The sequence below is a fragment of the Balaenoptera acutorostrata genome, chromosome 3 (assembly GCF_949987535.1).
Source record: "Balaenoptera acutorostrata chromosome 3, mBalAcu1.1, whole genome shotgun sequence".
In the NCBI taxonomy this organism is placed as follows: Eukaryota; Metazoa; Chordata; class Mammalia; order Artiodactyla; family Balaenopteridae; genus Balaenoptera; species Balaenoptera acutorostrata.
In genome coordinates, this window is record NC_080066.1 from 51286733 (window position 1) to 51313053 (window position 26321).

Sequence of the window (26321 nt, forward strand, 5' to 3'; positions counted from 1 at the left end):
CACTGAATGGTACACTTAAAATGGGCAACTTTTATGGGATGTAAAATTATACTTCAAAAAAACTGATTTGAAAAGATACAATGAATTGTATTAAATTGTATTAGAAAGACACAATTAAGTAAGGAAAGGGAAAAATAATAACTTTACAGTATAGAAAGGGGGTAGACACCCCCTTGAGTGATCAGGGTGAATATCACCAGTAGTAATGCTGGCATCTTGTACCCCACACCTGATGTGACCACGTGAGGAGAAGCATGCTTCACTGTGCCCCAAACCCATAACCTTGGTCAAATCATGAGACAATATGATACAAACCTAAATTAATGGACATTCCATAAACCTCCTGACCAGTACTCCTTAAAAGTGTCCAGGTCACGAAAGACAAGGAAAACCAAGAAATGGTCCCAAATTGGTAGGGGAGGCTAAGAAGACCGGAAGATTAAAGACAACAAAGACTCCTGATCAGATCCTACAAGAGAAGGACATTGCTGGAAGATCAGCAAATGTTAGTTTCTCAGTTTTGACCATTGTGCCATGGTTATGTAAGATACTAACATTAGGGCAAGGTGAGCGAAGGGTGTAACAGGAGCTCTCTGTCCTATCTTTGCAACTCTTCTGTAAAACTAAAATTATTTCAAAATAAAAATCTGGGGTGGGGCAGAGGAACACTGCACCAGCCCTTCCTAAAGGCTCATCATACCTTCAAGTTGGTCAAATAAAACCCATCTCAATTCACAAAGCCAACAAATTGGCCTCTTAATAAGAATATTAATGAACTGTAATAAGAATAGTACAGCCTGATTGTGAACGGGGCTGAGACAGTAAGCTGGTTGCACACAAATGGACTCTCCATTCATAATCAGAACATAAAATCCCAGGAAACCTTCCCACATACAATAGCACAGAACAGTTAGTAAGAACCCTAGCCATGATTTCATCCACTCTACCCATTTTATAGACATGGCAGCTGACAGGGGCAAGAAAGGTTAAAAACATAGGACTTGGCTCCTTTTTGTCAGTAACAGCTGCCCAACTGGCTCTCATCAGCTCATGGGGAGTGTTGATACCACAGCAAAGAAATTAAAGGGAAGGAGACAAAAAGGATAGAAATGAATTAAAATGAAAACAAAGATACAACATAAAGTACTTTTTAAAAAATCCAAGAGCTGCTAAAGCCAGAAAGAAGACAATTCATAAAGCACATTAGGAATTAAAATAGACATATCACTATAGATGTGGCAGAAATTTAAAAGGTAAGAGAATACTGTAAATAACTATAGGCCAATAGATTTGAACAGATGAAAAGGACAAATTCCTAAGATAATACAACCCACCAAAACTGACTCACAGAAAAACAGGAAAACTAAACTATCCTATGACCATGGAAATCTGAACACAGTAGTTTAAATCCCTCCCACACTGAACACACCAGGTCAGGTGACTTTAGAGATAAGTTCTGCCAACTTTCCCAGGAAAGCCTTCCAGAGCACAGAAAAAGAGACATTAGTCCCTGACTCAGCCTATGAGCACAGTGTAACCTTTTCAGAGAAAAAGATAAAAAGCAGATGAAGATCAGATAATTAAGCAAATAACAGTAGTTCCTGAACATAAGACAAAAAACTTAAACCAATAGTAGCAAACCGAACTCAACAAAGTTACTCCACTGGTAACTGGTTTCTCTGCTCATGCCCCAGGCTGTTCTGGGGGAGATACAAATGATCAATAAGGTATCCAGGGTGAAACTACCACCCCCAGGCATGAACTAACACCACACAGAGGGCTTTTCCATCAAGAGCCTGGGAGGACCTGAAGAAGGAACCTCTGTGAGGATAAGACGAAGCCCACCAAAGAGTAAAGGAGGGGGCACCAGCAGGCTATCCCCCAACAATACGTACCCCAACAGATCAAAGACAAAGAGGAAGACAGTTACTCTAGGAAGAGAGGAATATATTCTTAGGATACCTAAGACAGACGGTGCACCATAGGGAAGTGATAGCAGCAGACAGCCAGAAAGTAGTGGAAAAAACCGTATCTGCTTCAAAAAGATTTGTCAGGAAGGAAGACGACATAAAAGACAAGTGGCAAGACAAACGCCATAGTGTATTTCCACTGCCCGGATGTCTTGACACCCAAGACCTGGGCACCAGGAAAGTTAAGGTGTGGGTGCACAGAACGCAAAAGAGCCTAGTGCCCGGCCAAAGCTCTCTTCACACTTCCTTTTGCAAAGCTGCATTGGTGCGGCTGTGAGCACCCGTCCGGTTTGTACTGCTAATTCCCAAAGGCAATATGCTGACAGTAGCTGCTGCAGACACTTGGCTCTGTGGAGCATTTTAAGAATAATTGCTCTAAAAATCCAAATGCAGGCCAAGTAGTCACGGTTGCCAGTCCAAGAGATTAAGTGCAAACTATAAAGCTATTTGGGATACTCTTAAACATGGGAAACTCAAAACAGTAGTAGCTAAAAGTGTTAACTTTTGCTAACCGTTGACACTATCTTTTCGTGACAGTCATACTGCATGCCTGTCATGAGCCCGCTTCACAAGGTTAGAGCCACACTCCCTGGGCACCTGGGGCAGCTGAGCATCTATTGACGATACCAGTAAATGGTCTGGATGTTCCCGAATTCTCCCCACCGAGGAGCATTACTAACATCAATGTGGATAAAATCATTTTTTTTAATATGAGACATTTAAACCGTATTCTCTAGAACAGGAGCTGGCAAACTTTTTCTGTAAGGGTCAGGTAGAAAATACTGTAGGCTTTGGGGACAACCACTCACCCCTGCAGTTGTAGAGCAAAATCAGCCATGCACAATACAAATGCGCGAAGCTGTGTTTCAATAAAATTTTATTTACAAAAACAGACAACAGGCAGAATTTGGTCTACGGGCCATAGCTGCCAACACCTGCTCCAGAAAAACATCACTTTTAACAAGCAAGACTAAGTGTTCAGAATCCTATTTGTATAATAATCGTCTTTTCTCAAAAACAACTGAAAATAATGCATTAACATGAACCACCCCAAAACTAGATATACTTGGAGATAAGCTTTAGTTATATTGTTTCCTCTTTGAAAAGTATCATTTCTTTCTATATGTTTGACTATTATAACAGGAATTTATTTATAAGGTGACATAAAATTAGATTCATTTTTAAAATATTGAAGAAAAACTTATTTGCTTAAAGGAAATAACCTTGGCCAAGTTGGATTTATCCAGGTGGTTTAACGTAAGAAAATTTGTATCAGTAATTCATCTCATTTGTCAATTACAAGAGAAAGAACTGCTTTGGTTTAATATAACACTGGACTCTGCACATTATCCAGTTCATATGACACAGAACATAGAAAAAAATTTTTAAAGCAAAAGAAACTACCACTGAAAATGCATGCCTTAGGTGAGTGGGTTTCAAACTCTAGAATGAAACATGACAATCACCTGGAGGGCTTGTTAAAACAGAGATTGTTGGGCCCCATTCCAGTGCCAGGTGTCTGGTGCCTGGGGTCTGGGGCAGAGCCCAAGAACTCCTGTGGCCCAGGACACAGAAGCAGCACAGAGTGTGCTGCTGGAACATTCTATCCACTAGGCATTATCCATTGTGCAGCAATGAAGGGCTGCCTAGTGGTCCTGACTGGAGGTATTCCAGCCCAGGCTGAGACTTTATCAACTGGATCCTCCCATGGATGATTATGGGGTGTCTACTCAGCCACGGTTTTCCTTTAAAACTGCCCCTACCACAGCCCCAATTAAAGAGCTGAGGCTAGGTGGCCATATCGGAAGCACGAAAGCCTGCCCACCAAGGTGGACCCATGATCCACAAGAACTCAATCCGCAGGCCAGCTGGACCAACTTGATTCTTTCAAGAGGTTCTGAATGAAGTGAAACTGGGACTATAATAGGTCTCAGCCCTTTAAGGCGGTACAGGTAGAGCCGGGTGGGCATCACGGCAAACTACAGTCAAGGTTACGAGGAAGCAGGAAACATAAGTGAGCAAAGGAAGCTGGCTTGCAAAGGTGAGAATGGAGCAGCAGCTGGGTACCCATCCCAGCATAGGAAGCCGGTCTGCGCCCCATGAACTTCCCCTGCACCCTTCCAATACGCCATCTTGCAAGCCCTTCTCTTCCTCGCAACAGCAACCCCTTTCTCATCGGACAGCAGAGCTGGTACCTGAACCTACACCACACTCCCACTACTCCACTTTTGCTGCTTATGTCTCCACTAAAGTCCAGAAGATGCATGAAGGCCCCCTGCTTGAGAGGACAACAGGGTAGGAGTGGCCTGTGACATGGAGTATCAGGGGGAGCGGAGAGCAGAAGGCCCTGGTGACCAGCAGGGCAGCTGAGGCCACTTCAAGGCATCACAGCCATCTCGCAGGTCACACGCTTGTCTAGATGGCAAATCACTTAATTGAACACTTTTAAGTGCCATTCCTGTTTTCATGATTTGCATTAGTGTTGGGCTTTCAGGAATCTGAAACACAAAGCTGTTCTTTATATTTTTTTATACAAAAGCAAAATACTTACTAGCTCTGCCTTAAATCGGCCGACTCTCCACTTAGCAGTCCAGTGTTTTCTTCCCTTGAATGCTGTCTTGTGGACTAATGGTTTGAGGGCAAAAGTAAAACCCCACTAATTTTGATTATCTAGGGAGAATTTCAGCATAAAATAATGAAATGATTAAAGTGTCAATATTTTGTAAGAAAGGCAATTATGGAACTATCAAACGAAGGAAGAAACTCAAACTGGCCCATTAACAAATGTTCCCAAAGAGAGGTCTGCCTGAAAAGATCTCATTCATTCTATACCAAGGCACCCACTTGTTTCAAAACTGAATGCTCTCCTCACACTAAAGAGGCACAAACTACTGACAGACACAATGATGTGGGTGAGTCGCAAAAGCATCTTGAAAAAGTGAAACAAGTCAGTCTCACAAGGCTACATACGGTATGATTCCACTACATGACATTCCAGAAAAGATAAAACTACAGTGATAGAGAAGAGATCAGTGGTTGCCAGGGGTTATGGGTGGGGGGCAAAGGGGTGGAAAAGATTAGAACAAGAAAGAGTTTTAGAGGGGGGTGGAGAAGTATCCTGTATTTTAATTATGGTTGTGATTATAAAATCCACAGAACTGAAAAGCCAAAAAAAAGATCAATTTTACTGTCCGATAATTTTTTTAATAATACTTAAAGTCACACACATACAAAAATGAATGTGCTTAGAAACAACGTATACTCTTAAAAAGGTGCAACCTGCCCCCCATGATACAGTTTATGCAATGAATCTGCATATTTTCTTTTCCTCACAGAATGAAATTATAAGCTGCAGCCTAGCTGAAACTACATTAACAGATATTCTGAATCATGTGGATCTAAGCTAATGAAGAGAAATTGTACTGCTGCAAAGTTGGGAAGCATGCCACGTGCTACGCCCATAACCTAGGTATCAACACAACATTACATGAAGCTGTGACAAGCACCAAGGACAGGGCCACGACTGAAGAAACACCATTAACTGTTCTGAACTTTTGAACTATAAACTCCTCCTATAGTCAATTAAACCACAAGTACTCACCAGTAATTTTTTTCACAAATCATATGTGTAAAATAATAAAACATTGTAAATAATATCTATTCACTATCTAAATTATTTTTTGCTTAATTTACCGGCATGTTGCTCATATCAACCGTTTTTAATTCATCAAAGCAAATCCCTCTCTCAACTTATAGAAAGGGATGGGAAAGCAAGGAATAAAATTCTATGATTCATCCCTGGACAGAGTCCCCATCAGATGATGATGGTAAATTAAGTGGTCATGCAGAGTCTCAGATATAATAACTATTTTAAAAACAAAGTTTTAAAAATCACTCACAGATACCATAAGGCATTCAAAAGCACATAGAAACCAGAAGAAATTTTAATTTCAGAAAACTGCAAATGAAATAGGTTAAAACCTGTGAGTTTGCAGCTTACTGGCCACAGGGTATAACTCAACCCACAAGGCTACAGAAAATATTGGTGGGAAACGCTGCAGCCTTACCAGCTAAAGGCGTCAAAGATCAAATTTTAGGACTAGGAAAGTAGCTGGAAATTTAAAGGCTCGGTGGCAACATGGAAACCACAGAATGAATGAAACCTTAATTCAGAGCAACTGCCCAAATCCCTGGCTCATAAATAATCTACACATGAGTGAAGGAGAACCCAGAGGACTCAACCAAAAGAAGTCAGAAACCAGAGAGATATCCACCCTTGAAAGATGGAACTACACATGATCAGATCTGTGACTCTGGTGCTTTTCTTAATCAAGTACATTCTTCAACTTGGGCAACTCAACTGGCAGAAAGCTGAAACCAAATGGGTTTGACGGGTAAGGGTACAGAGCCCAAAACCAGCAGACACAAGGAAACCACAGGGATCAGCAACGTCCATACCCAAATCTTTGTCGGGCCATCAACTTTGCAGGCACAGGGAAGACCTCTACAGAGCCAGGCTACAGAAGCAGCCATGAGACATCGTACTAACACGTGTCAGCAGCTACATATCAAAGGAGACAGAGTTTGTGATTTCAATCCAGGCAAGCTAAATACCTCCCAGATCAAAAATCCTCAAAAACACACACATAAAAAGTCAGAGTTGCTGCAATATATCTGCAACATCTAGTCTTCAAACAACACATGCAAAGAAACAGGAAACTGTGACCCACACTCAGGAAAAAAAAAAAAAAACCAGATATAGTCAATATAACTGATTTTATCTTTTTCTTTTTTCTTTAGATTTATTTTTTATTGAGGTAACATTGGTTTATAACATTATATACATTTCACATGTACAATATATTTATACTTTTGAATACCCTACACTGTGCTCATCACCAAAAATTTAGTTTTCATTTGTCACCATACAGTTGATCCCCTTTACCCATTTCACCCTCCCCCTTCCACGCCCTCCCGTGGTAACCACTACTCTGTTCTCCGTATCTAGGTGCTTGTTTTATTAGGTTTTGTTTGTTCATTTATTTTGGGGGTTTGTTTGTTTGTTTTTATATTTCACATATGAGAAATCATGCAGTATTTTTCTTTCTCCATCTGACTTATTTCATTTAGCATAATGCCCTCAAATTCTGCCCATGTTGTCAGAAACAGCAAGTTTTCGTCTTTTTTATGGCTGCATAGTATTCCATGGTGTATGTATGCCACATCTTCTCCATCCATTCATCTGCTGATGGGTATTTAAGTTGTTTCCATGTCTTGGCTGTTGTAAATAATGCTGTGATGAACATATATCTTTTTGAATTAGTGTTTTCATATTCTTTAGAAACTCAGATGTAGGATAGCTGGATCATATAATAGTTCTATTCTTAATTTTTTGAGGAATCTCCATACTGTTTTCCATAGTGGCTGCACCAGTTTACATTCCTACCAACAGTGTATGGGACCATACAAAGGTTCCCTTTTTTCCACATCCTCGCCAACACTTGTTATTTCTTGCCTTTTTGAAAACAGCTATTCCAACAGGCATGAGGTGATATCTCACTGCAGTTCTGATTTGCATTTCCCCAAAAATTAGTGATGTCAAACATCTTTTCATATGCCTGTTGGCCATCTGTATGTCTTCTTTGGGAAAATGTCTATTCAGATCCTCTGCTCATTTTTTTTAATCAAGTTGTTTATTTTTCTGTTGTTGAGTTGTATGAGTTCTTTAAATATTTTGTATATTAACATTTTATAAGATGTACATTTACAAATATCTTCTCCCATTTGGTAGTTTATCTTTTCATTTTGTTGATGGTCTCCTTTGTTGCATGGAAGCTTTTAAGTTTGATGTAGTTTATTTTTGCTTTTGCTTCCTTTGCCTGAGGAGACAGATCCAGAAAGATATTGCTAAGACCAATGCCAAAGAGTATACTGCCTATGTTTCCTGCTAGGAGTCTTATGGTTTCAGATCTTTCATTCAAGTCTTTAATCCATTTTGACTTGATTTTTGTGTATGTTGTGAGATAGTGTCTAGTTTCATTTGTTTGCATGTGGCTGTCCAGATTCGTCAACACCATTTATTGGAGAGACTATCCTTTCCCCATTGTATGCTCTTTGCTCCTTTGTTGTAAGTTAATAGTTCATATATGTGTGAGTTTATGCCTGGGTTCTCATTTCCATTCCATTGATCTATGTATGCTTTTCTGCAAATACCATGCTGTTTTAATTGCTATAGCTTTGTAAAAGAGTGTGAAATTAGGGAGTGTGATACCTCCAGCTTTGCCCTTTTTCTCAGGATTGCTTTGGCTATTTGAAGATTTGAAGTCTTTTATGGTTCCACATAAATTCTAGAATTTCTTTAATTTCTATGAAAAATATCCTTGGTATTTTGATAGGGATTGCATTAAATCTGTAGATTGCTTTAGGTAATATGGATGTTTTAACAATTTTAATTCTTCCAATCCATGAGCACAGACTATCTTTCCATTTATTTTTGTCTTCTTCCATTTCAGGTCTTGCACCTCATTGTTAAATTTATTCCTAGGTATTTGATTCCTTTTGTTGCAATTGTAAATGGTATTATTTTCTTAATTTCTCTTTCTGCTAGCTCATCGTTAGCATATAGAAACATAACACATTTTTGTATGTTGATTTTATACCTTGCAACTTCACTGTATTTGATTGTTATTGCTAAGAGTTCTTTGGTAGAGTCTTTAAGCTTTTCTCTATATAAAATCATATCATCTGCAAATAGTTTTACTTCTTCCTTTCTAATTTGGATGCCTTTTATTTCTTGCCTAATTGCCCTGGCTAGGACTTCCAATATTATATTAAATAAGAGTGGCAAGAGTCAGTACCCTTATCTTGTTCCTGATTGTAGAGGGAGAGCTTTCAGTTCTTCATGACTGAGTATGATGTTAGCTGTGGGTTTGTTATATATGGCCTTTATTATGTTGAAGTATGTCCCTTCTACATCACTTTATTAAGAATTTTTATCATAAGTGGGCGTTTAATTTTGTCAACTGCTTTTTCTAGATCTACTGAGATAATCATATGTTTTTTATCCTTCATTTTGTTTATGTGCTGTATCATGTTGACTGACTTGTATATGTTGAACCACCCTTGCATCTCTGGAATAAATCCCACTTCATCATGGTGTATGAACCTTTTAATGTATTGTTGGATTTTGTCTGCTAATATTTTGTTGAGGATTTTTACAACTATGTTTATCAGAGATATTGAACTATGTTCATCATAGACATATAACTATTTTCATCACTGTGTGTGTGTGTGTGTGTGTGTGTGTGTGTGTGTGTGTGTGCTGTCTTTGTCTCATTTTTTTATCAGGATGATGCTGTCCTCGCAAAACAAGTTAGGAAGCATTCCCTTCTATTACATTTTTTGGAAGAGTTTGGGAAGGACAGGCATTAAAGCGTTGAATATTTGGTAGAATTCACCTGTGAAGCTGTCTGGTTCTGAACCTCTGTTTTGGGGGGAGCTTCTTGACTACTGTTTCAATCTCTGTACTAGTGATCAGTCTATTCAGATTTTCTGTTTCTTCATGATTCAGTCTTGGACAGTTGTATGATTCTAAGAATGTGTCCATTTCTTCTCAGCTGTCCAATTTGTTGCATATAGCTAGTTGTTCATAATATTCTCTTGTAATCCTTGGTATTTCTGTGGTATCTGTTGTTATTTCTCCTCTTATGATTTTATTATTTCTTTCCTCCTACTGACTTTGGGCTTTGTTTGTTCTTCTTTTTCTAGTTCCTTTTAGTGTAAGTTTAAATTGTTCGAGATTTTTCTTGTATCTTGAGGTAGGTCTGTTTTGCTATAAACTTCCCTCTTAGTACCACTTTTGCTGCATCCTATAAATTTTGGTATGTCATCTTTTCATCTTAATTTATCTTCAGGTAATTTTTTACTTCTCCTTTGATTTCTTCATCAATCCAATAGTCGTTCAGTAGCACTTTGTTCAGTTTCCATATATCTGTGATTTTTTCCAGATTTCTTCTTGTAGTTGGTTTCTAGTTTCATACCATTGTGATCAGAAAAGATGCTTGATGTGATTTCAATCTTCTTAAATTTACTGAGACTTGTTTTGTGTCCCAACATATGGTCTACCCTTGAGAAAGTTCCATGTGCACTTGAGAAGACTGTGTATTCCGCTGCATTTGGATGGAATGTTCTGTACAAATTTATCCAATACATCTGGTCTAATGTTTCATTTAAGACCTCAGTTTCCTTGTTGATTTTTTTGCCTGGACGATCTATCCATTAATGTAAGTGGGGTGTTATAGTCCTCTACTATTATTATGTTGCTGTCAATTTCTCCCTTTAGGTCTGTTAATAATTGTTTTATATATTTTGGTGCTCCTATGTTAAATTCATATATATATATATATATGCATTATACATACATATATATATCAATCACTGAGTTTTCTTGATAAATTGTCCCCTTTATTATTATATACTGCCCATTTTTGTCTCTTGTTACCTTTTGGGGCTTTAAGTCCATTTTGTCTGCTGAGTATGGCTACACCCACTTTCTTTTGACTGGTATTTGCTTGGAGTGTTATCTTCCATCCCTTCACTTTTAGCCTATGTTTGTCTTTAGAGCTGAGGTGAGTCTCCTGTAATGTATGTTTGTTTCTTGTTTTTTCATCCATCCAGCCACTCTGTGTCTTTTGATTGGTGAATTCACTCCATTTACATTTAGGGTAATTATTGGTAAATGAGGACTTACTACTGCCATTTTATCTTTTGTTTTCTGGTTTCTCTACATCACTGTTGTTGCTTTTTCCTTGTGTTTCAGCCTGTCATCTTGGTTTGGTGGTTTTCTATGATTTTTTTTCAGTTTCCTCCTTTTTTATGTTTATTGTCTCTGCTCTAGATTTATGTTTTGTGGTTACCATGAGGTTTGTATAAAACGTCTCGTAGATAAAATGGTCCTTTTTCTGCTGATTGCATCTTATCTTCATTTACCTATAGGGTTTCTGACCTTTTCCCCTTCCCCTTCTGCATTTTTGTTGTCTCAAATTATCCCTTTTCATGTTGTGAGTTTGTTGCCAAATTGAAGTAGCTATAATTATTTTTTCTGATTTTCCCCCTTTAACCTTTATGCTATAATAAAATGTTTAATACCTATTCTGATAAAGAGTTACAATTTTCTGATTCTATGTATCACCTTACTCACAGTTTTGTGTCCTTTTACCTTCTCATTTCTGGTAAAAGATCTCCTTTCAACATTTCTTGTAAGGCACATCTAGTGTTGATGAACTCCCTCAGTTTTTAGTTACCTGGGGAAGTCTTTATTCCTCCTTTATATCTGAGTGATAATATTGTTGGATAAAGTATTCTTGGGTGACGGGTTTTTTTTTTAATATTTATTTATTTATTGGCTGCGTTGGATCTTCGTTGCTGAGCGTGGGCTTTCTCTAGTTGTGGCGAGCGGGGGCCACTCTTCGTCGTGGTGCGTGGGCCTCTCACTGCAGCGGCTTCTCTTGTTGTGGAGCGTGGGCTCTAGGTGTGCGGACTTCCGTAGTTGTGGAACAGGGGCTCAGTAGTTGTGGCGCACGGGCTTAGTTGCTCCGCAGCATGTGGGATATTCCCGGACCAGGGCTCGAACCCGTGTCGCCTGCATTGGCAGGCAGATTCTCAACCACTGCGCCACCAGGGAAGTCCCTGGGTGATGGTTTTCATCTTTCAGTATCTTAAGGATGTCATTCTACTCCCTCCTGGCCTGTCGACTTTCTGTTGAGAAATCTTCTGATAGCCTCTGTGGGTTCCCTTGTAGGTTACCATCCTTTTTTTTCCCTGGCTGCCTTTAAAAATTCTTTCTTTGTCATTGACTTTTGACAATTTTAATATGATGTGTCTTAAAGAAGGTCTTTTTGCACTGAGGCAATTAGGTGTCCTCTTAGCTTCATGGACATGTATATCAAGTTTCTTCTGCAGGTTTGAGAATTTCTCAGCTATGATTTCTTTAAATAATCTCTCTGCTCCCTTTTCCCACTCTTCTCCTTCTGGGATACCCATAACCCTAATATGCACCCTTCTTAAAGGGCTGGATAGCTCTCATAGAATTTCCTCATTTTTTATATCTTAATTCTCTTCCCTCTTCTACTTGCATCATTTCTAGATTTCTGTCCTCAAGCTCACTAATTCTCTCTTCCATGTGGTCTGATGTATTTCCAGTGCTTTCTAATGCATTCTTTATGTTGTTTATTGAGTTCTTCAGCTCCAGAATTTCTTCTTGGTTCTTTCTTAGAGTTTCAATATCTTCAGTAAAGTATTCCTTCTGATCATTAATTTTATTCCTGAGCTCACTGAACTGTCTTTCTGAGTTTTCTCATAGCTCAATGAATTTCTTCAGGACACCTATTTTGAATTCTTTGTCAGTTAAATTGCAATATTCTTTGACTTTAAATTTGGCTTCTGGAGAACTGTCATTTTCTTTTCGTGGCATGGTGTTACTTTGGCTCTTCATGGCACTTGATGAGTTGTTCCTCTGCCCGTGCATTTGAAGTAGCAAATATCTTTCTGCTTGATTCTAATGATTCAACAGGTTAGAAATTAGAGGTCTTTCTTCTGTTTTCCAGTAGGTGGCGCTATAGCACAAGTTAATGGTTTTCCTTACCTGAGCTGCCTCCAATTATGTTTGAGAGTTGGCACATTCTACCCTCCACCACCTCTGTCAGAGGTGTGGCCCGTGTCCTCATTATTGCTTCTTTTGTCTCCAGGGGTCAATGATGCCTTCCTGCTGCTAATGTCACTGGGATGATGGGCTCTTCCCTGGCATCCAGGATCCCCTGAGTTGTAGACTCTGCTGCCACAGGGGGAGGATGAGGGTGGGCGGAGCAGGGGTTGCACAGGCACCTGTGCTATGCCCAGTGTTGTAAGGTTCACAGACTCCATCACTGTGTGTGGAGGAGTAGGGGGCCTGAGTGTGAGCGCGTCAGTGGCTGGAGGAATGGGGTCTCAGGCCCCACTGCTGCTGCTGCCCAGTTACCTGTGGCTGCAGGCACCACTGTGGCTGGGAGGCCAGAGTTGTGCTCACTGCCTCCCCTGCTGTTATGTGTTCTCTGGGGCTATGGGCTCAGCTTCCATGGCCAGAGAGCTGGGCTGCTGTTCCCTCAGTTCTGCCTCCCCTATGTGTTCCAGTCCACCCACCTTTAAATGTGCAGATATGTGGAAATCTCTGGCATCCCAGTGGGTTGAGCAGAGGCACCTTTGTTGAGCTGTGGATGCTTTACTGGTTGTAGACTGAAGGGGAGCTTTTCACTGTGTCATGTTGCTGATGTCACTGTAATATAACTGATTTTAAATAGGCCCAGATGTTGGATTTGGTAGACAAAGAACTCAAAATAGCTTTACAAATATGTTCAAAGAATTAATTTTTCAAATTAAAGGGAAATATATGCTCAATGAATAGAGAATCTCAACAGAGAAACAGAAACTATACATAACAGAAATTATACAGCTCAAAAGTACAGTAACTGAAAATTTTAAATAGGTTCAACAACAGTTTGGAGATGGCAGATAAAGTTGAATATGGTTCAACAGAAATTATCCAGCCAAAAAAGAGAAAAACGTTTGAAGAAAAATGAACAAAATTTCAGAGACCTGCAAGACAATGTGAAGTGCCCCAAGATACATATAACTGGAATCCCAGAAAAAGAAAAGAGAAAATAGCACAAAAATTTGAAGAAATAATGGCAAGAACTTCCCGAATTTGGTAGAAAACTTTAAAGATTCAGAAAGCTCAATAAACTCCTAAAAAGATAAACAAAAATAAAATCACTCCTAGACAAATCACAGTTAAACTGCAAAAAAAAGCTAAAGAGAAAGTCTTAAAAGCATTCAGAGAAAAATGCCACGTCATGTATGACAAACAACAATAGATTAATTGCTGACTTCTCACCCAAGACTATGAAAGCCGGAGGATACTGGAACAACGTATTCAAAATTCTGAGGGAAAAAAACTAACACTAATTATTCTACATCCAGCTAAACAACCCTTCAAATATGAAAGCGAAATAAAGGCATTTTCAGTAAACAAAACCTGAGAGAATTTACTGCCAGCAACTCCACTACAAGAAATGCTAAAGGAAGTACTTTAGCCTGAAGGGCAACTGGGACCTATACAAAAAAATTGTAATGGTAAATATGTGGGTAAATATTTTTAAACTATTTATTTTTTCTTAACATCTTTAAAAGATATAACTACTTAAATTAAAACTTATAAGTCAGTAGCGACAGATTTATAACAAACAGATCTAATATATAACAATAGCACTATGTAAATAAAATGATGGGTACATAAAAATACACTATTGCAAAGTTTCTATATTTTACCTTAAGTAATTCAATATTCACTCTAAGTTAATATAAGTTTAAGTTTAAGATGCATATGTAATCTCTAGAGCAACAACTTTAAAAAGTACAAAAATATAAAGTTAGAAAGCCAAGAGAGAAATTAAAATGGAATAGTAAAAAATATCTGATTAAAACAAAAGAGACAGGAAAGGAGGAACAGAGAAAAACAAAAAGAAACAGAAGACACAAAACAAACTGCAGCAGAGAAGATCTAAGTACAATCATATCAATAATTAAATGTAGGGGACTTCCCTGGTGGCGCAGTCATTAAGAATCCGCCTGCCAATGCAGGGGACATGGGTTCAATCCCTGGTCTGGGAAGATGCCACATGCTGCGGAGCAACTAAGCCCACACACCACAACTACTGAGCCTGTGCTCTAGAGCCCATGAGCCACAACTACTGAGCCCACATGTCACAACTACTGAAGCCCGCATGCCTAGAGCCCATACTCCACAACAAGAGAAGCCACCACAATGAGAAGCCCGCGCACCGCAATGAAGAGTCGTCCCCACTCGCCACAACTAGAGAAGCCCACGAGGAGCAACATAGACCCACTGCTACCAAAAATAAATAAATTTTTAAAAATTAAATGTAAATAGACTAATGTTCCAATCAAAAGGCAGAGATTATCAAATCCAGATTTAAAATCCAAGACCCAGTTGTATGCTGTCAACAATATACATGCTTTAAATATAAAGATATAGACTAAAAGTAAAAAGCTAGAAAGAATATATTCTGTGCAAACAGTAAGCATAAGAAGATGAAGTGGCTGTATTAATAACAGACAAAATAGACTTCTTAACAAGAGATATTACTGGAGACAAGTGGAGGGACACTTCATAATAACAAAATGGTCAATACATCAGGCAAATATAGCAATTATAAATTAGATGTGACTAATAACAAAGCTCCAAAATACACAAAGTAAAAACTGAAAATTAAAAGAAGAGATGAGTCCACAATCATAAAGACTTTAACATACTTCCCTCAGAAATTCATAGACTTAGACAAAAATATTAGTTAAGAATATAGAAGATCTGAATGACACCATCAATCACTTTAACCTAACCAACATTTCCAAAACGTGAAACCCAATAGCTACAAAATACACACTCTTTCAAGTCCATATGGAGTGTCTACCAAGATAAACCATATACAGGGCCGTAAAACAACTCTCAATAGTTTTCAAAATATTAAAATGTTACAGACTATATTATCTTATTGCAACAGAATTAAATTAGAAATCAACAAAAAATAAAACATCTGGAACAGCTCACAAATACCTGGAAATTTAAAACTCACTTTTAAAGAAACCATAGAAATCACAAAGTAAATTGGAAAATATTTTGAACTGAATTATAATGAAAATTGGTAAATGATAAATTAGACTTCACTAAAATTTAACACTTCTGCTCTTTGAAAAAATTATTAAACCAAAATGAAAATGTTTTCAAAATATATCTGATTAAGAACCAATATCTAAAACACATAAAGAATGCTCAAAGCTCAATAATAAGAAAACAAATAACCCAATAAAAATAGGCAAAAATATTTGAACAGACACTTACCAAAGAAGATATAGGACCATAACAAAAGCACATGAAAACATGATCAATATCATTAGTAAAATGCAAATTAAAACCAAAATTAGATACCACTTCCCATCTTGCAGAACGACTAAAATTAAAACTACAACACCAAGTACCGGCAAGGATGTAGAGTGATTGGAACTCTCAAACATTGCTGGTGGCAAGGTCTATATAATTATTCCATGGAAATGCTTTTATTCTGTCTCTCCAAAAATAAGCTAATCCAGAAACAGGCAGTAAAAAAATGTTTTTAATTGGCAACGTATACCTGAAAAATATATTTTATTTATTTAACTTTCTCATTTGATACTTTTTTAATATATTTATTTATTTATCTATTTATTTATTTTTGGCTGTGTTGGGTCCTCATTGCTGCGTGTGGGCTTTCTCTGGTTGCGGCGAGCGGGGGCTACTCTTCGTTGTGGTGCAAGGGCTTCTCATTGCAGTGGCTTCTCTTTGTTGCGGAGCATGGGCTCTAGGCACGAGGGCTTCAGCAGTTGTGGCACGCGGGCTCGGTAGTTGTGGCGCACAGGCTTAGTTCCTCCACAGCATGTGGGATCTTCCCAGACCAGGGATCGAACCCATGTCCCTTCATTGGCAGGAGGATTCTTAACCATTGCGCCACCAGGGAAGTCCCTCATTTGATACTTTTTAAACTAACTCAGTTGTTGAGTAACTAACAGTCAATTGCCACTTAAAAAAAATCAGTTCATGGATGAAAACAACAATACCTAGTAAGCAGCTTCAGAGAACTTTCCATCAAATTCGTGGAATTCGTCAGAAAGGAAGAGGAGGCAGAAATCCAAGCACCTAGACTGATCTGCCTCAACTCAACACCGTAATATCCTCCTTCCACTCCAAGATTCTGGCTCTGCCTTGGGAAGAATGAGGCGGCCACATCCAGCCTCTGCTTAATTCTCACAGAACAAAGTCTGGGGTATCGCTGCAACCAGGAGCGACAGCAGCAGTGGGCGAGACCAAGGTCAAGCTCTTTCTGCCCTTAGCTGTGGTTCTCACACATCAGGTTGGAATCTGTTAACAGTTTTTGTTTCTATTAGTAGGACATCTACAGCACAAATGATTTAGCTACAGATTTAAGACAAGCCATTTGGTAGAAAATGACAACAAATGAGTCTCCCAAGAAAGAGGAATTACAAAAATACTTCCATTTCAAGTATTCTCCAGATCCTTGGTCTATCTAAATAATGACTAAAGAATACAGCCACCCCAAAAAGTGAAACAGTACATCAAAACAAAGGACAAAGGGCTTTCATGACCCAAGACCCAAGGAGCTGAAAGACACAGGCGCTTCAGCCTCTATGACTGACCTTGATGAATAATTAATTACATGACTTGCTTGCGTGGGAAACTGGTCACCTCACACCACACCGAGGGAAAAATTGAAACGCAGGTTTACTCCATCCTGGACAGGTGGAACACGTACACAATGTGAACACAGCTCAAAACCATAATCATAGCCTTTTTACCCCCAGAGAAAAACACTCAACTCAGACAACAGCATATCTATGGTGGTGTACCTGGAAATTTTATTTTTGCTAAAATTCAGAACTTTGTAAGAATTAAATGATGGGGCTTGGACCAGTTGGGTCAGAGATGTTGACAGCCTTTCAAAATCAAAGAAGCTATTAAAGAAAGCAACGTTAAAGAAGAGACTGATCTCTTAGACAAAATAGTACAAGTTCCACACTCCCTGCTCATCACAGCCCCTAAAAATAAGTCCCAGGATTTTACCCTAACCTCGTTATCGCGGCCGACCTCCCTCTCTTCTGAGGTAATGTCTATAAATCTTGGCATCCAGTGTGCCTTTGCACCACATGTCAGCTATTAGCAATGGCATTTTTCCTAACAGCTAATTGGTAACATTAAAGAAAAGAAACGAAAAGCATTGTGCTTGCAAAGTCATTTTACAACCATTAACAGCAACAAGTATTTTACAGGGGACATGGCACTGCCTGGGAATCCAAGGACCATGATGAATTTTCATTCTGTTTGCCAGTAAAACGAGCAATGTGGTGAAAATGAAATCCATACCTTCGGCTTATTTACATGACAGCTGAATTAGTGATACTTCTAGTGCCAGAAGATTCTCTCCAAGTAACATTTGGGCTCAGGGAGTCCTCCAAGGCAGGCAGACACCCAGAAGCCTCCCCACCGGAGCCTGAAGTGGCAGTGACCCCACACGGCCGAATGGCCCTTACCTTTCCTTTTGGTTGTGTAAAATCCAACAGCTGCTCCGTCTCTCCACAGAATTTTAGCCTCCTCCTTCACAGAGTGAGGTAAAAAAAACATGTCATCATCATCCAAATTCCTCTCCAGTCTTCCAAAAATAACGACGTTTAGAATGAAAAGCACAATCCTTTCCCCAAATGACTGAACCTTTGAAGGAAAAACAAAAAGAACATCTAAGTGAGACAAGAGGGGAAAATCAGACACAATAAATTCTATGCTTGGAATCAACCCACACGCCGGGGCCAGGTGTGGGCTCCTCCACCATACAGTTCTTCTCATGCTCAAGATCCAAAATGCGGACCATAGTTTCTCACGGAGGTTTTCCCACCCCTGACCTTTCACATGCACTGGCCTCCAGGAGCGAGGAGCATGGCCAGAGGGGCCTCCTGGGTCTCCAGGACCACAGACATGGAATGTGAAGAGACAGAGAACAATCAGTCACATGCCAGTGAGACAGGAGGTTACATAGAGGCAAGCCATTTCAGCAGAAACCCTGGATGTGTCCAGAGATAAACCCAGTCTGCCATTTTTAACAACAGCCCCAGAATTCTGACCCTCAGAAGGAGGGTAAATAATTGGGTATTATTATTGGTGTCCAGTTGCTACACCAAGAGCAACTGATTTTCAACGGCTTGTGACAGATTTTGAGCACATACTAGAGTCCCAACCCCAGAGAGTTACTGGGACTCAAGGCCTAGCCCATCCTAAGGCTACAAAATGGAACTGTCTCTCACCCATTGCAATGTCATGACAATTGAGGAAACTGTATTCTGGTCAAGGTCAGGCCCACAAAAGAGCTTGACCATTATTAACAAGTCAAAATGATTTCCTGCTCCTGCGTGTTCATATTCTCTGCATTCGTATAGCCCACAGATGGCACAGGTGTGGCAAAAATGAAGGCCTCCCACTCCTGCACCCACAGCAGACATAACTAATCCATCCCCACTCTATGTGGCTGAGCCTGGATATGGTCTCAGGATCCTCCTAAATGCAGTCTCCCGGACAACTACAAGCAACCGCTAAAATGTGGCACTTGAGATGAAACCTATCAGCTAGTGACAAAGTGACGGTATTGTTTTATTAGCTTTTACTTCAACAACATTGCTGTGTGACAGCCTAAGGGTGTGGGTGTTTGTCGCCCCTTCCTATGCAGCACCATGAAATCAGCAAGAGTATTACCTGGGCTGAGACTGCCACCCACCTGCTACCATTCGATTCTTACCACCCGCCAGAGAGGTCCTGGTTTACAGGTGAGGAAATTGAAGCTCAAAGAGGCTAAGCAATTACATGTACTGATTTCCCTGCCTTGTTCCAAAGAGGCCTTAAGACAGCTGGACAAGGGCTCTATCAAAGGCAGGCAGGTTTGCAACACCAGACCAGGACTTCTGAGTCCCAGGCCAGGGCACCTGCTGCAGCCCAGCCAGTGGCTCCCTTCTGCATTTTCATCCATTAGAGGTTTGGAAAAGGGAACTTTGATATAAATATGAATGTTTGGTTTTGTATTTAATACTGGACCCTTAAATGTTTATTATCATCACCATCATCATTGTGGTCATGGCTTCTTGGCCTAGATTTGCTGGGAGACCTTCAGCAACTCACAACGCCTTTTCAGTTTCAGTTTCCTCCACTAATCAAGGGAGAAGACTGCCTAAGTGGTCTCTCAGACACTTGTATGTTTTTCAAATGCTCCAATAATAAAAATAAGTCAGCTTGCAGCCCTCTAGCAAATGGCACAAAGTGTTCAGTGCCAATAAACTTATTAATTGGCCCAGAATGCAAAATATTTCACCTTCATCTGGAGCCAAATCTTAGATGAGAAAAAGATTTGCAAAAGCCACACCAGCTTAACTCTGAGAAGCCACCTCAATTTTGTATCTCAGACAGTAGCAGCCAAATCAAGTTCAGACTTTAAGAATAACTAGTTCATCACAAAACCCAAGGGGTGTAATGTGGGAGGCTATATTTTTCAACTTATAAAACCAAAAAGTTCAGAGGAAAGCCAGAAGAGAAAAACAGATTGCATCTGGCAGAAGGGAAATATCCAATCAAAAACTGGCAGGAGAAAAAAGGAGAAAAAGAAAATGCACTTAATTTGTCCAATTTCATTACAGGGGGAAAAAACTGTGTGACATGTGATTCTGACTTAGAAACGTTTCTGAAAACACAAAACTAAGAACCAGTTCTAATCCCTCAATTAGGACCACTAATTATGTTAACAGAAAGAACACTAAGAAAGTTGGTTTTTTGTTTGGTTTGGTTTGGTTTGGTAATTTGTAAAGAAGAGCTGGCTAAGAAACAGAATGTAATTAAAAGAAAAAAAAGTCAAGACACCAAGTTCTGTAAATGGAGAGGGAAACTATCCCTACATACAGCTGGGGCAGATAGATCTTTACATCCTGGTTCATTAAGTGGAATTAACATCCAAGTATCTCTCTGTTCACAACATAAGCCACATTTTCAGAAAATGTGAGGGTTTTCCTCACCTAAATTTAGAAGAATTGATACACGAGGGAAGTGACCACTCTTGTTCTAAAAAATATATATATATTTAAAAAGCAAATCAAACTCTTCCTGGGATTCAGAACACCCAACCGCTCATACCACCTGCTTCATCCACAGACAATGACACACACAGGCAGATGTGTGTGTGTGTATGCCAGGCAGCACCCATTTGCTGAATCTCCAGCCATCGTTAACTTACTGGAAGAAAACCCTTTTCAAAATAATATCTATCGGGCTTCCCTGGTAGTGCAGTGGTTAAGAATCCGCCTGCCAATGCAGGGGACACAGGTTCGAGCCCTGGTCTGGGAAGATCCCACATGCCGCGGAGCAACTAAGCTTATGCGCCACAACTACTGAGTCTGTGCTCTAGAGCCTGCGAGCCACAACTACTGCAGCCTGCATGCCTGGAGCCCATGCTCTGCAACAGGAGAAGCCACCACAATGAGAAGCCCTCACACTGCAATGAAGAGTAGCCCCTGCTCGCCGCAACTAGAGAAAGCCCACGTGCAGCAACAAAGACCCAATGCAGCGTAAAATAAATAAAATAAATAAATTTTTTTTAAAAGTGGGCCAAGGATTTTAATAGATATTTTCCTCAAAAGGACATACGAATGGCCAATAAGTACATGAAAAGATATTGAACATCCTTAGCCACAAGGAACCATCACCCTTGTCATCCTAGGTCTCTATAAAGCCACAGTGCTTCAAAGACCACCAGGCCTGCTGTCGGAGAGACTAGCATTTGTGTCCAGTTAAATCACTTACAAGCTGTGTGGCTCAGCTTCAATTTCTTTGTCTGAAAAACAAATACCTTAAAGATTCTGAAGTCAGATAATCCCTGTAAAAAGTCCGGGTAATACACAGGCTAGCATCTAACATAATATCTACCTCATAATAAGTACCAATAAACATTACTGGAATGCAATAAACAGAACTTCCCTACACCCTAGAGAGAATGATGTGGATTAAAGTTTCAAAATTAAGATGTGAGAGGCCACTCAGGAAGGTAAGAGAGATTTACCAATAGCCAGGTATCTGTTGCATATAACCATTTACTACTATTTTCCTTGCTGGCGGGGTGTTATAGATTGAACTGTGTCCCCCAAAAAGATGTTAAAGTCCTAACCCCCAGTACCTATGAATGTGATTTATTTGGAAATAGAGTCTTTGCAGATGATCACGTCAAGATGAGGTCATTCGGGTGGGCCCTAATCCAACATGACTGCTGTCCACATGGAAAAGGGGAATTTGGACAAAGACAGACAGACACAGAGGGAAGAGGATGGGAAGACACAGGGAGAATGCCATTGATAAGCCAAGGAAAGTTGAGGCCACCATAAGTTAGGAGAGAGGCCTGGAACAGATTCTCCCTCACGGCCCTCGGAAGAAACCAACCCTGCCAACACCTTGATTTTGGACTTCTAGCCTCTGGGACTGGGAAATGATACACTTCTGTTGCTTAAACCACCCAGTTTGTTGACATTTTGTTACAGCAGTCCTAGAAAATGAATCCACAGGGGTAGACTGCTTTAAATTATTAACATGATAATAAGTACACTGACCTTTAAAACCTGTTTTGCAATGTCCACTTAAATTTGCAATACCTCACCTTCATCAGACCTTCTCTTGCAGGATCAGAGGTTCTTAGTACATCTTCAGTGGTCCACCAGGACTCCTTCACGTAAACAGCCACAACTAAAGAGGAAGCCAAGAGAAAACAATGTTGTACACATGGCCAACTGGCCACCAAAGGGGCAATTTTAGCAACATACAGCCACTGTGAAGGTGCAAAGGAAAGTTTATGTGCGGCAAAAGCTAGGCGATGTTTCTAGAGCTGAGTTGTCTGAGAGCACTGACCAGGACAGAGTGACCACTGTCACCTGAAAGGACTTCACAGCTGTCTGCAGAGATGGCCTGTTGTTGACCCCAACACAGGATGTACCCCAATGCTATTGAGCGCAAGAGGCTACACACCAATATTGACAAATTCAATGGGTGAGAATTATTTTTTTTTTCAAAGCCCAACTATGTGACACAACTTGGAACTCCGCAAATTTAGTCAAACCCAACATTATCTAAGGGCATGGAACAAACCATCTTCTTATCACCCTCGGTGCTGGGTTTGGCGCTGGCTTCTTTTACATGCTTTTCTTTCATTCTCACGATGAAATTGTCATCTGCATTTTTCTGAGGACGCTAACATTCTGAGAGGGGAAGGCAAACAGCTAGGAGGGCTGAGGTCGGGTCCAGCCCTCGGCCACTGGACTCCAAGTTCAGTGCTCTTTCCAAGAGGCCAGAGATGGGTCAGCTGTTGATGGGGCAAATCATGCAGGGGTGGTGGGGGGCGGGGTCTTTGGATAAGAAGACTCTGGGGCTGGGACCTGCAAGAGAGGAAGGGTAGACACATCTCTCCTACCCCACTCATGCCCCACCCTTGTCTAGACAGTCACTGAGGCCTGTTGATTCCACCCACTCTGAGTTTAGACATGGGTCCTGCTGCTTAGTAGAGGTGATCCTGGAACACTCTCAACCTCACCAAGCCCCAGATTCCTCATCGGAGCTGCCCAAACTGATCACCCAAGGTGGCTAACAGATTCCAATGAGGATCAGGTGTGAAACACCCAGCACAGGGCCAGGCAGGTAGGATGCCCTCAGCACCTGCTAATTAATGCGTCAGTTCTCCCCTGCTCATGCTGCAGTTGCCAGGTCCCATCATTCCACCTGCTGCCCCAGGACAGGATCCACTCCCTCCCCAACCCTGAATGCCACTGGTCCATCTCCACAGGTGACTGTGAGCACTCCACCTGGTCCCCTGTCCCCCAGTCTCCCCTGCCAATCTATCCCTCCCAAGGGGCCACCCCAAAGGCAAATGCAATCATGGCCTCTGCCTCTTGTCTCTCCTTTCCTTGCTTAAAAATTACATTTTAGGGGCTTCCCTGGTGGCACAGTGGTTGAGAATCTGCCTGCCGATGCAGGGGACACGGGTTCGAGCCCTGGTCTGGGAAGATCCCACATGCCGCGGAGCAGCTGGGCCCGTGAGCCACAACTACTGAGCCTGCGCGTCTGGAGCTTGTGCTCCGCAACAAGAGAGGCCACGACAGTGAGAGGCCCGCGCACCGCGATGAAGAGTGGCCCCCACTTGCCGCAACTAGAGAAAGCCCTCGCACAGAAATGAAGACCCAACACAGCCAAAAATAAAATATTTTTAAAAAAAAATTACATTTTAAAACACTAAAGTCACTTTGGTTATTTTCTGGTGTCTTTTTTTTTTTTTTTTAAGACTGTTTTCAAGAGAAGTTTTAGGTTCATGGCAAAATTGAGAGGAAAGTACAGAGATTTCCCGTATTCCCCCTGCCCCACACACATCCCCCACTATCATCATCCCCCACCAGAGTGGTACATTTGTTACAACTGATGGACCTACACTGATACATCATATCACCCAAAGTCCTAGTTTACATTAGGGTTCACTCTGTGGGTTTGAACAAATGTATCATCACATGTATCCATCACTATGATATCATACAGAGTATCTTCACTGCCCTAAAAACTCTCTGTGCTCTGCCTGTTCATCCCTCCTCACCACCCCTTACCCCTGGCAACCACTGATCTTTTTTCTGTCTCCATAGTTTTGCCTTTTCCAGAATGTCATATAATTGGAGTCATCAGATTAGTTTCTTTCCCTTAGTGAAATGCATTTAAGGTTACTCTATGTCTTTTCATGGCTTGATAGCTCAAAATTCTTTTCAGCACTGTATTTGGTACTAAAATATTCCATTGTCTGAAGGTACCATAGTTTAGTTCTCCTCCACTATCTTTTTATACCCCTTTAATTGCCATTTTTATACCTGTTTCTCAAGCCAGGTATCTGAGCCCAAGGGGTCCAAAAGCCACAGATAAAAAGATACATCTTCCCAGTCAAATCTTTTTGGCTGAAGAGTTGAAGGAAAATAACACAGAGTAGAAAACAAAAGTCCCTTGAACATTTAATATAAGGCTCAAGACTTTAAAACAAATTTTGTGGGGCAATCAAGTTAAGCTGCCACCACCTTCTTCCCTATTCCTCTCTGCTCTTTGAGGAACTTTCATAGAGGACCCTGTGAAGACCAGGTGATGACATTAGCTATTGTCAAGCACTAACTCTGCACAGTCCCTCCCTCCTCTCCAAAGACCAACAGCATCTAACTCACTGTCAGTTTCATATCATTGGTGAATTTTGTCTTCTCCAACAATAGTTCCAAAATTGATACAGCCGACTGAGAGAGAAGTGCCAATTAAATGCCTGACATCTGCCTTCACTTATTCAACTAAATTCATGTTCCAAATGGCATCTACTAGAACTTGCAAGAGGCTTATAAAACCATAAGGATTATTTCCCTGCTTAACAAGGTGAATCAATAAAAGATGTTCAATTTACTAATACAGTGTATTACTGCAATACAGATGTTCAATTTACTAAGACAGTTTCAAACAGGAAATGTGTTATGATTTGGTGTTTGTGTGGTGACTTGCAAGTTTCACGGTGCACTGCAGAGCATTAATTAGCCACACAAGTTGTCACAAAATAGACTGACTTTTTTTCAAAACTAATCTTAAGCTGTTAAGTGTACATAACAATGAAGGTGAAGTCTGATCAAATGTAATAGGCTTAAAATGAATTGTCCTCAAAAACAACTCTTGAAAAAGAGTCAGCCTTCCAAAGAATAGCAGCTTTTGATCAGAAAAGCCTGCTACCTAGTCAAGAGGAAACAGGCAAGAGGAATGGGGCCAGAGTCCTCGGAGAGAGGCTGTTTCCAGCTCAGCAAGGACAAAAGATGGACCTGGGGGACAGGCAGGCACTGAAGAGCCAGCCTTGGGGCATCGCTTCTGAGACCCTGGAGTCAGCAGGTTCCAAGAGTTAGAAAGTGGAAACTGGGGCCTTCCCTGGTGGTCCAGTGGTAAAGAATCCGCCTTCCAATGCAGGGGACGCAGCTTCGATCCCTGGTCGGGGAACTAAGATTCCCACATGCAGCAGGGCAACTAAGCCCACGCACCACAACTACGGTGCTCGCATGCCTCAACTAGAGAACCTGCGTGCCACAAACTACAGAGCCCACGCGCCCTGGAGCCCACGTGCCACAACGAGAAAGAGAAAATCCCGCACGCCACAACTAGAGAGAAGCCCACGCTCCACAACGAAAGATCCCACATGCCACAATGAAGATCCCATGTGCTGCAACTAAGACAGCCTAAATAAATAAAAAAATAAAATAAAATAAAATGAAAGTGGAAACCACACATCCATACTTTTAAAAGAAAAATACAATCCTGATCAGTACCCTCTGGCTCTCCACCATCTAGGACCTGGGAGACTGGACCCCTGCAAAAGGCTGAGCAGTGGTGACAGCAGTCGACGGGGCATTGTGGGTCACAGGCCAGCCTTGCTTCACTGACTTAATTCCCCTCTCCCCCTGAGTGACATGTAACCACAAAGAAGATGCCAGTAATGGATTTTATTCTATGACACCCCAAGGTTTTCCAAACAAGTTAAGACAGTGAGGTCCCTAAGGATAACTCCCAGTGGCCTGGCTTCATCAAGGCTCAGCAGGATGAACTGAATTCAACTACCTGGGGCTGAGTTCCCGAAT

The 26321-nt window shown here is 40.7% G+C and overlaps 1 protein-coding gene across 1 annotated transcript in view; it reads right to left on the reverse strand.

Moving 5' to 3' along the window:
• FAM169B (Protein) overlaps positions 1-26321 on the reverse strand; it is an 85767-nt gene that overhangs the window by 19318 nt on the left and 40128 nt on the right. Inside the window, 2 exon segments of the mRNA XM_057541881.1 lie at positions 18162-18339; positions 22304-22389. Of these exon segments, the coding sequence (XP_057397864.1) occupies positions 18162-18339; positions 22304-22389 (264 nt within the window).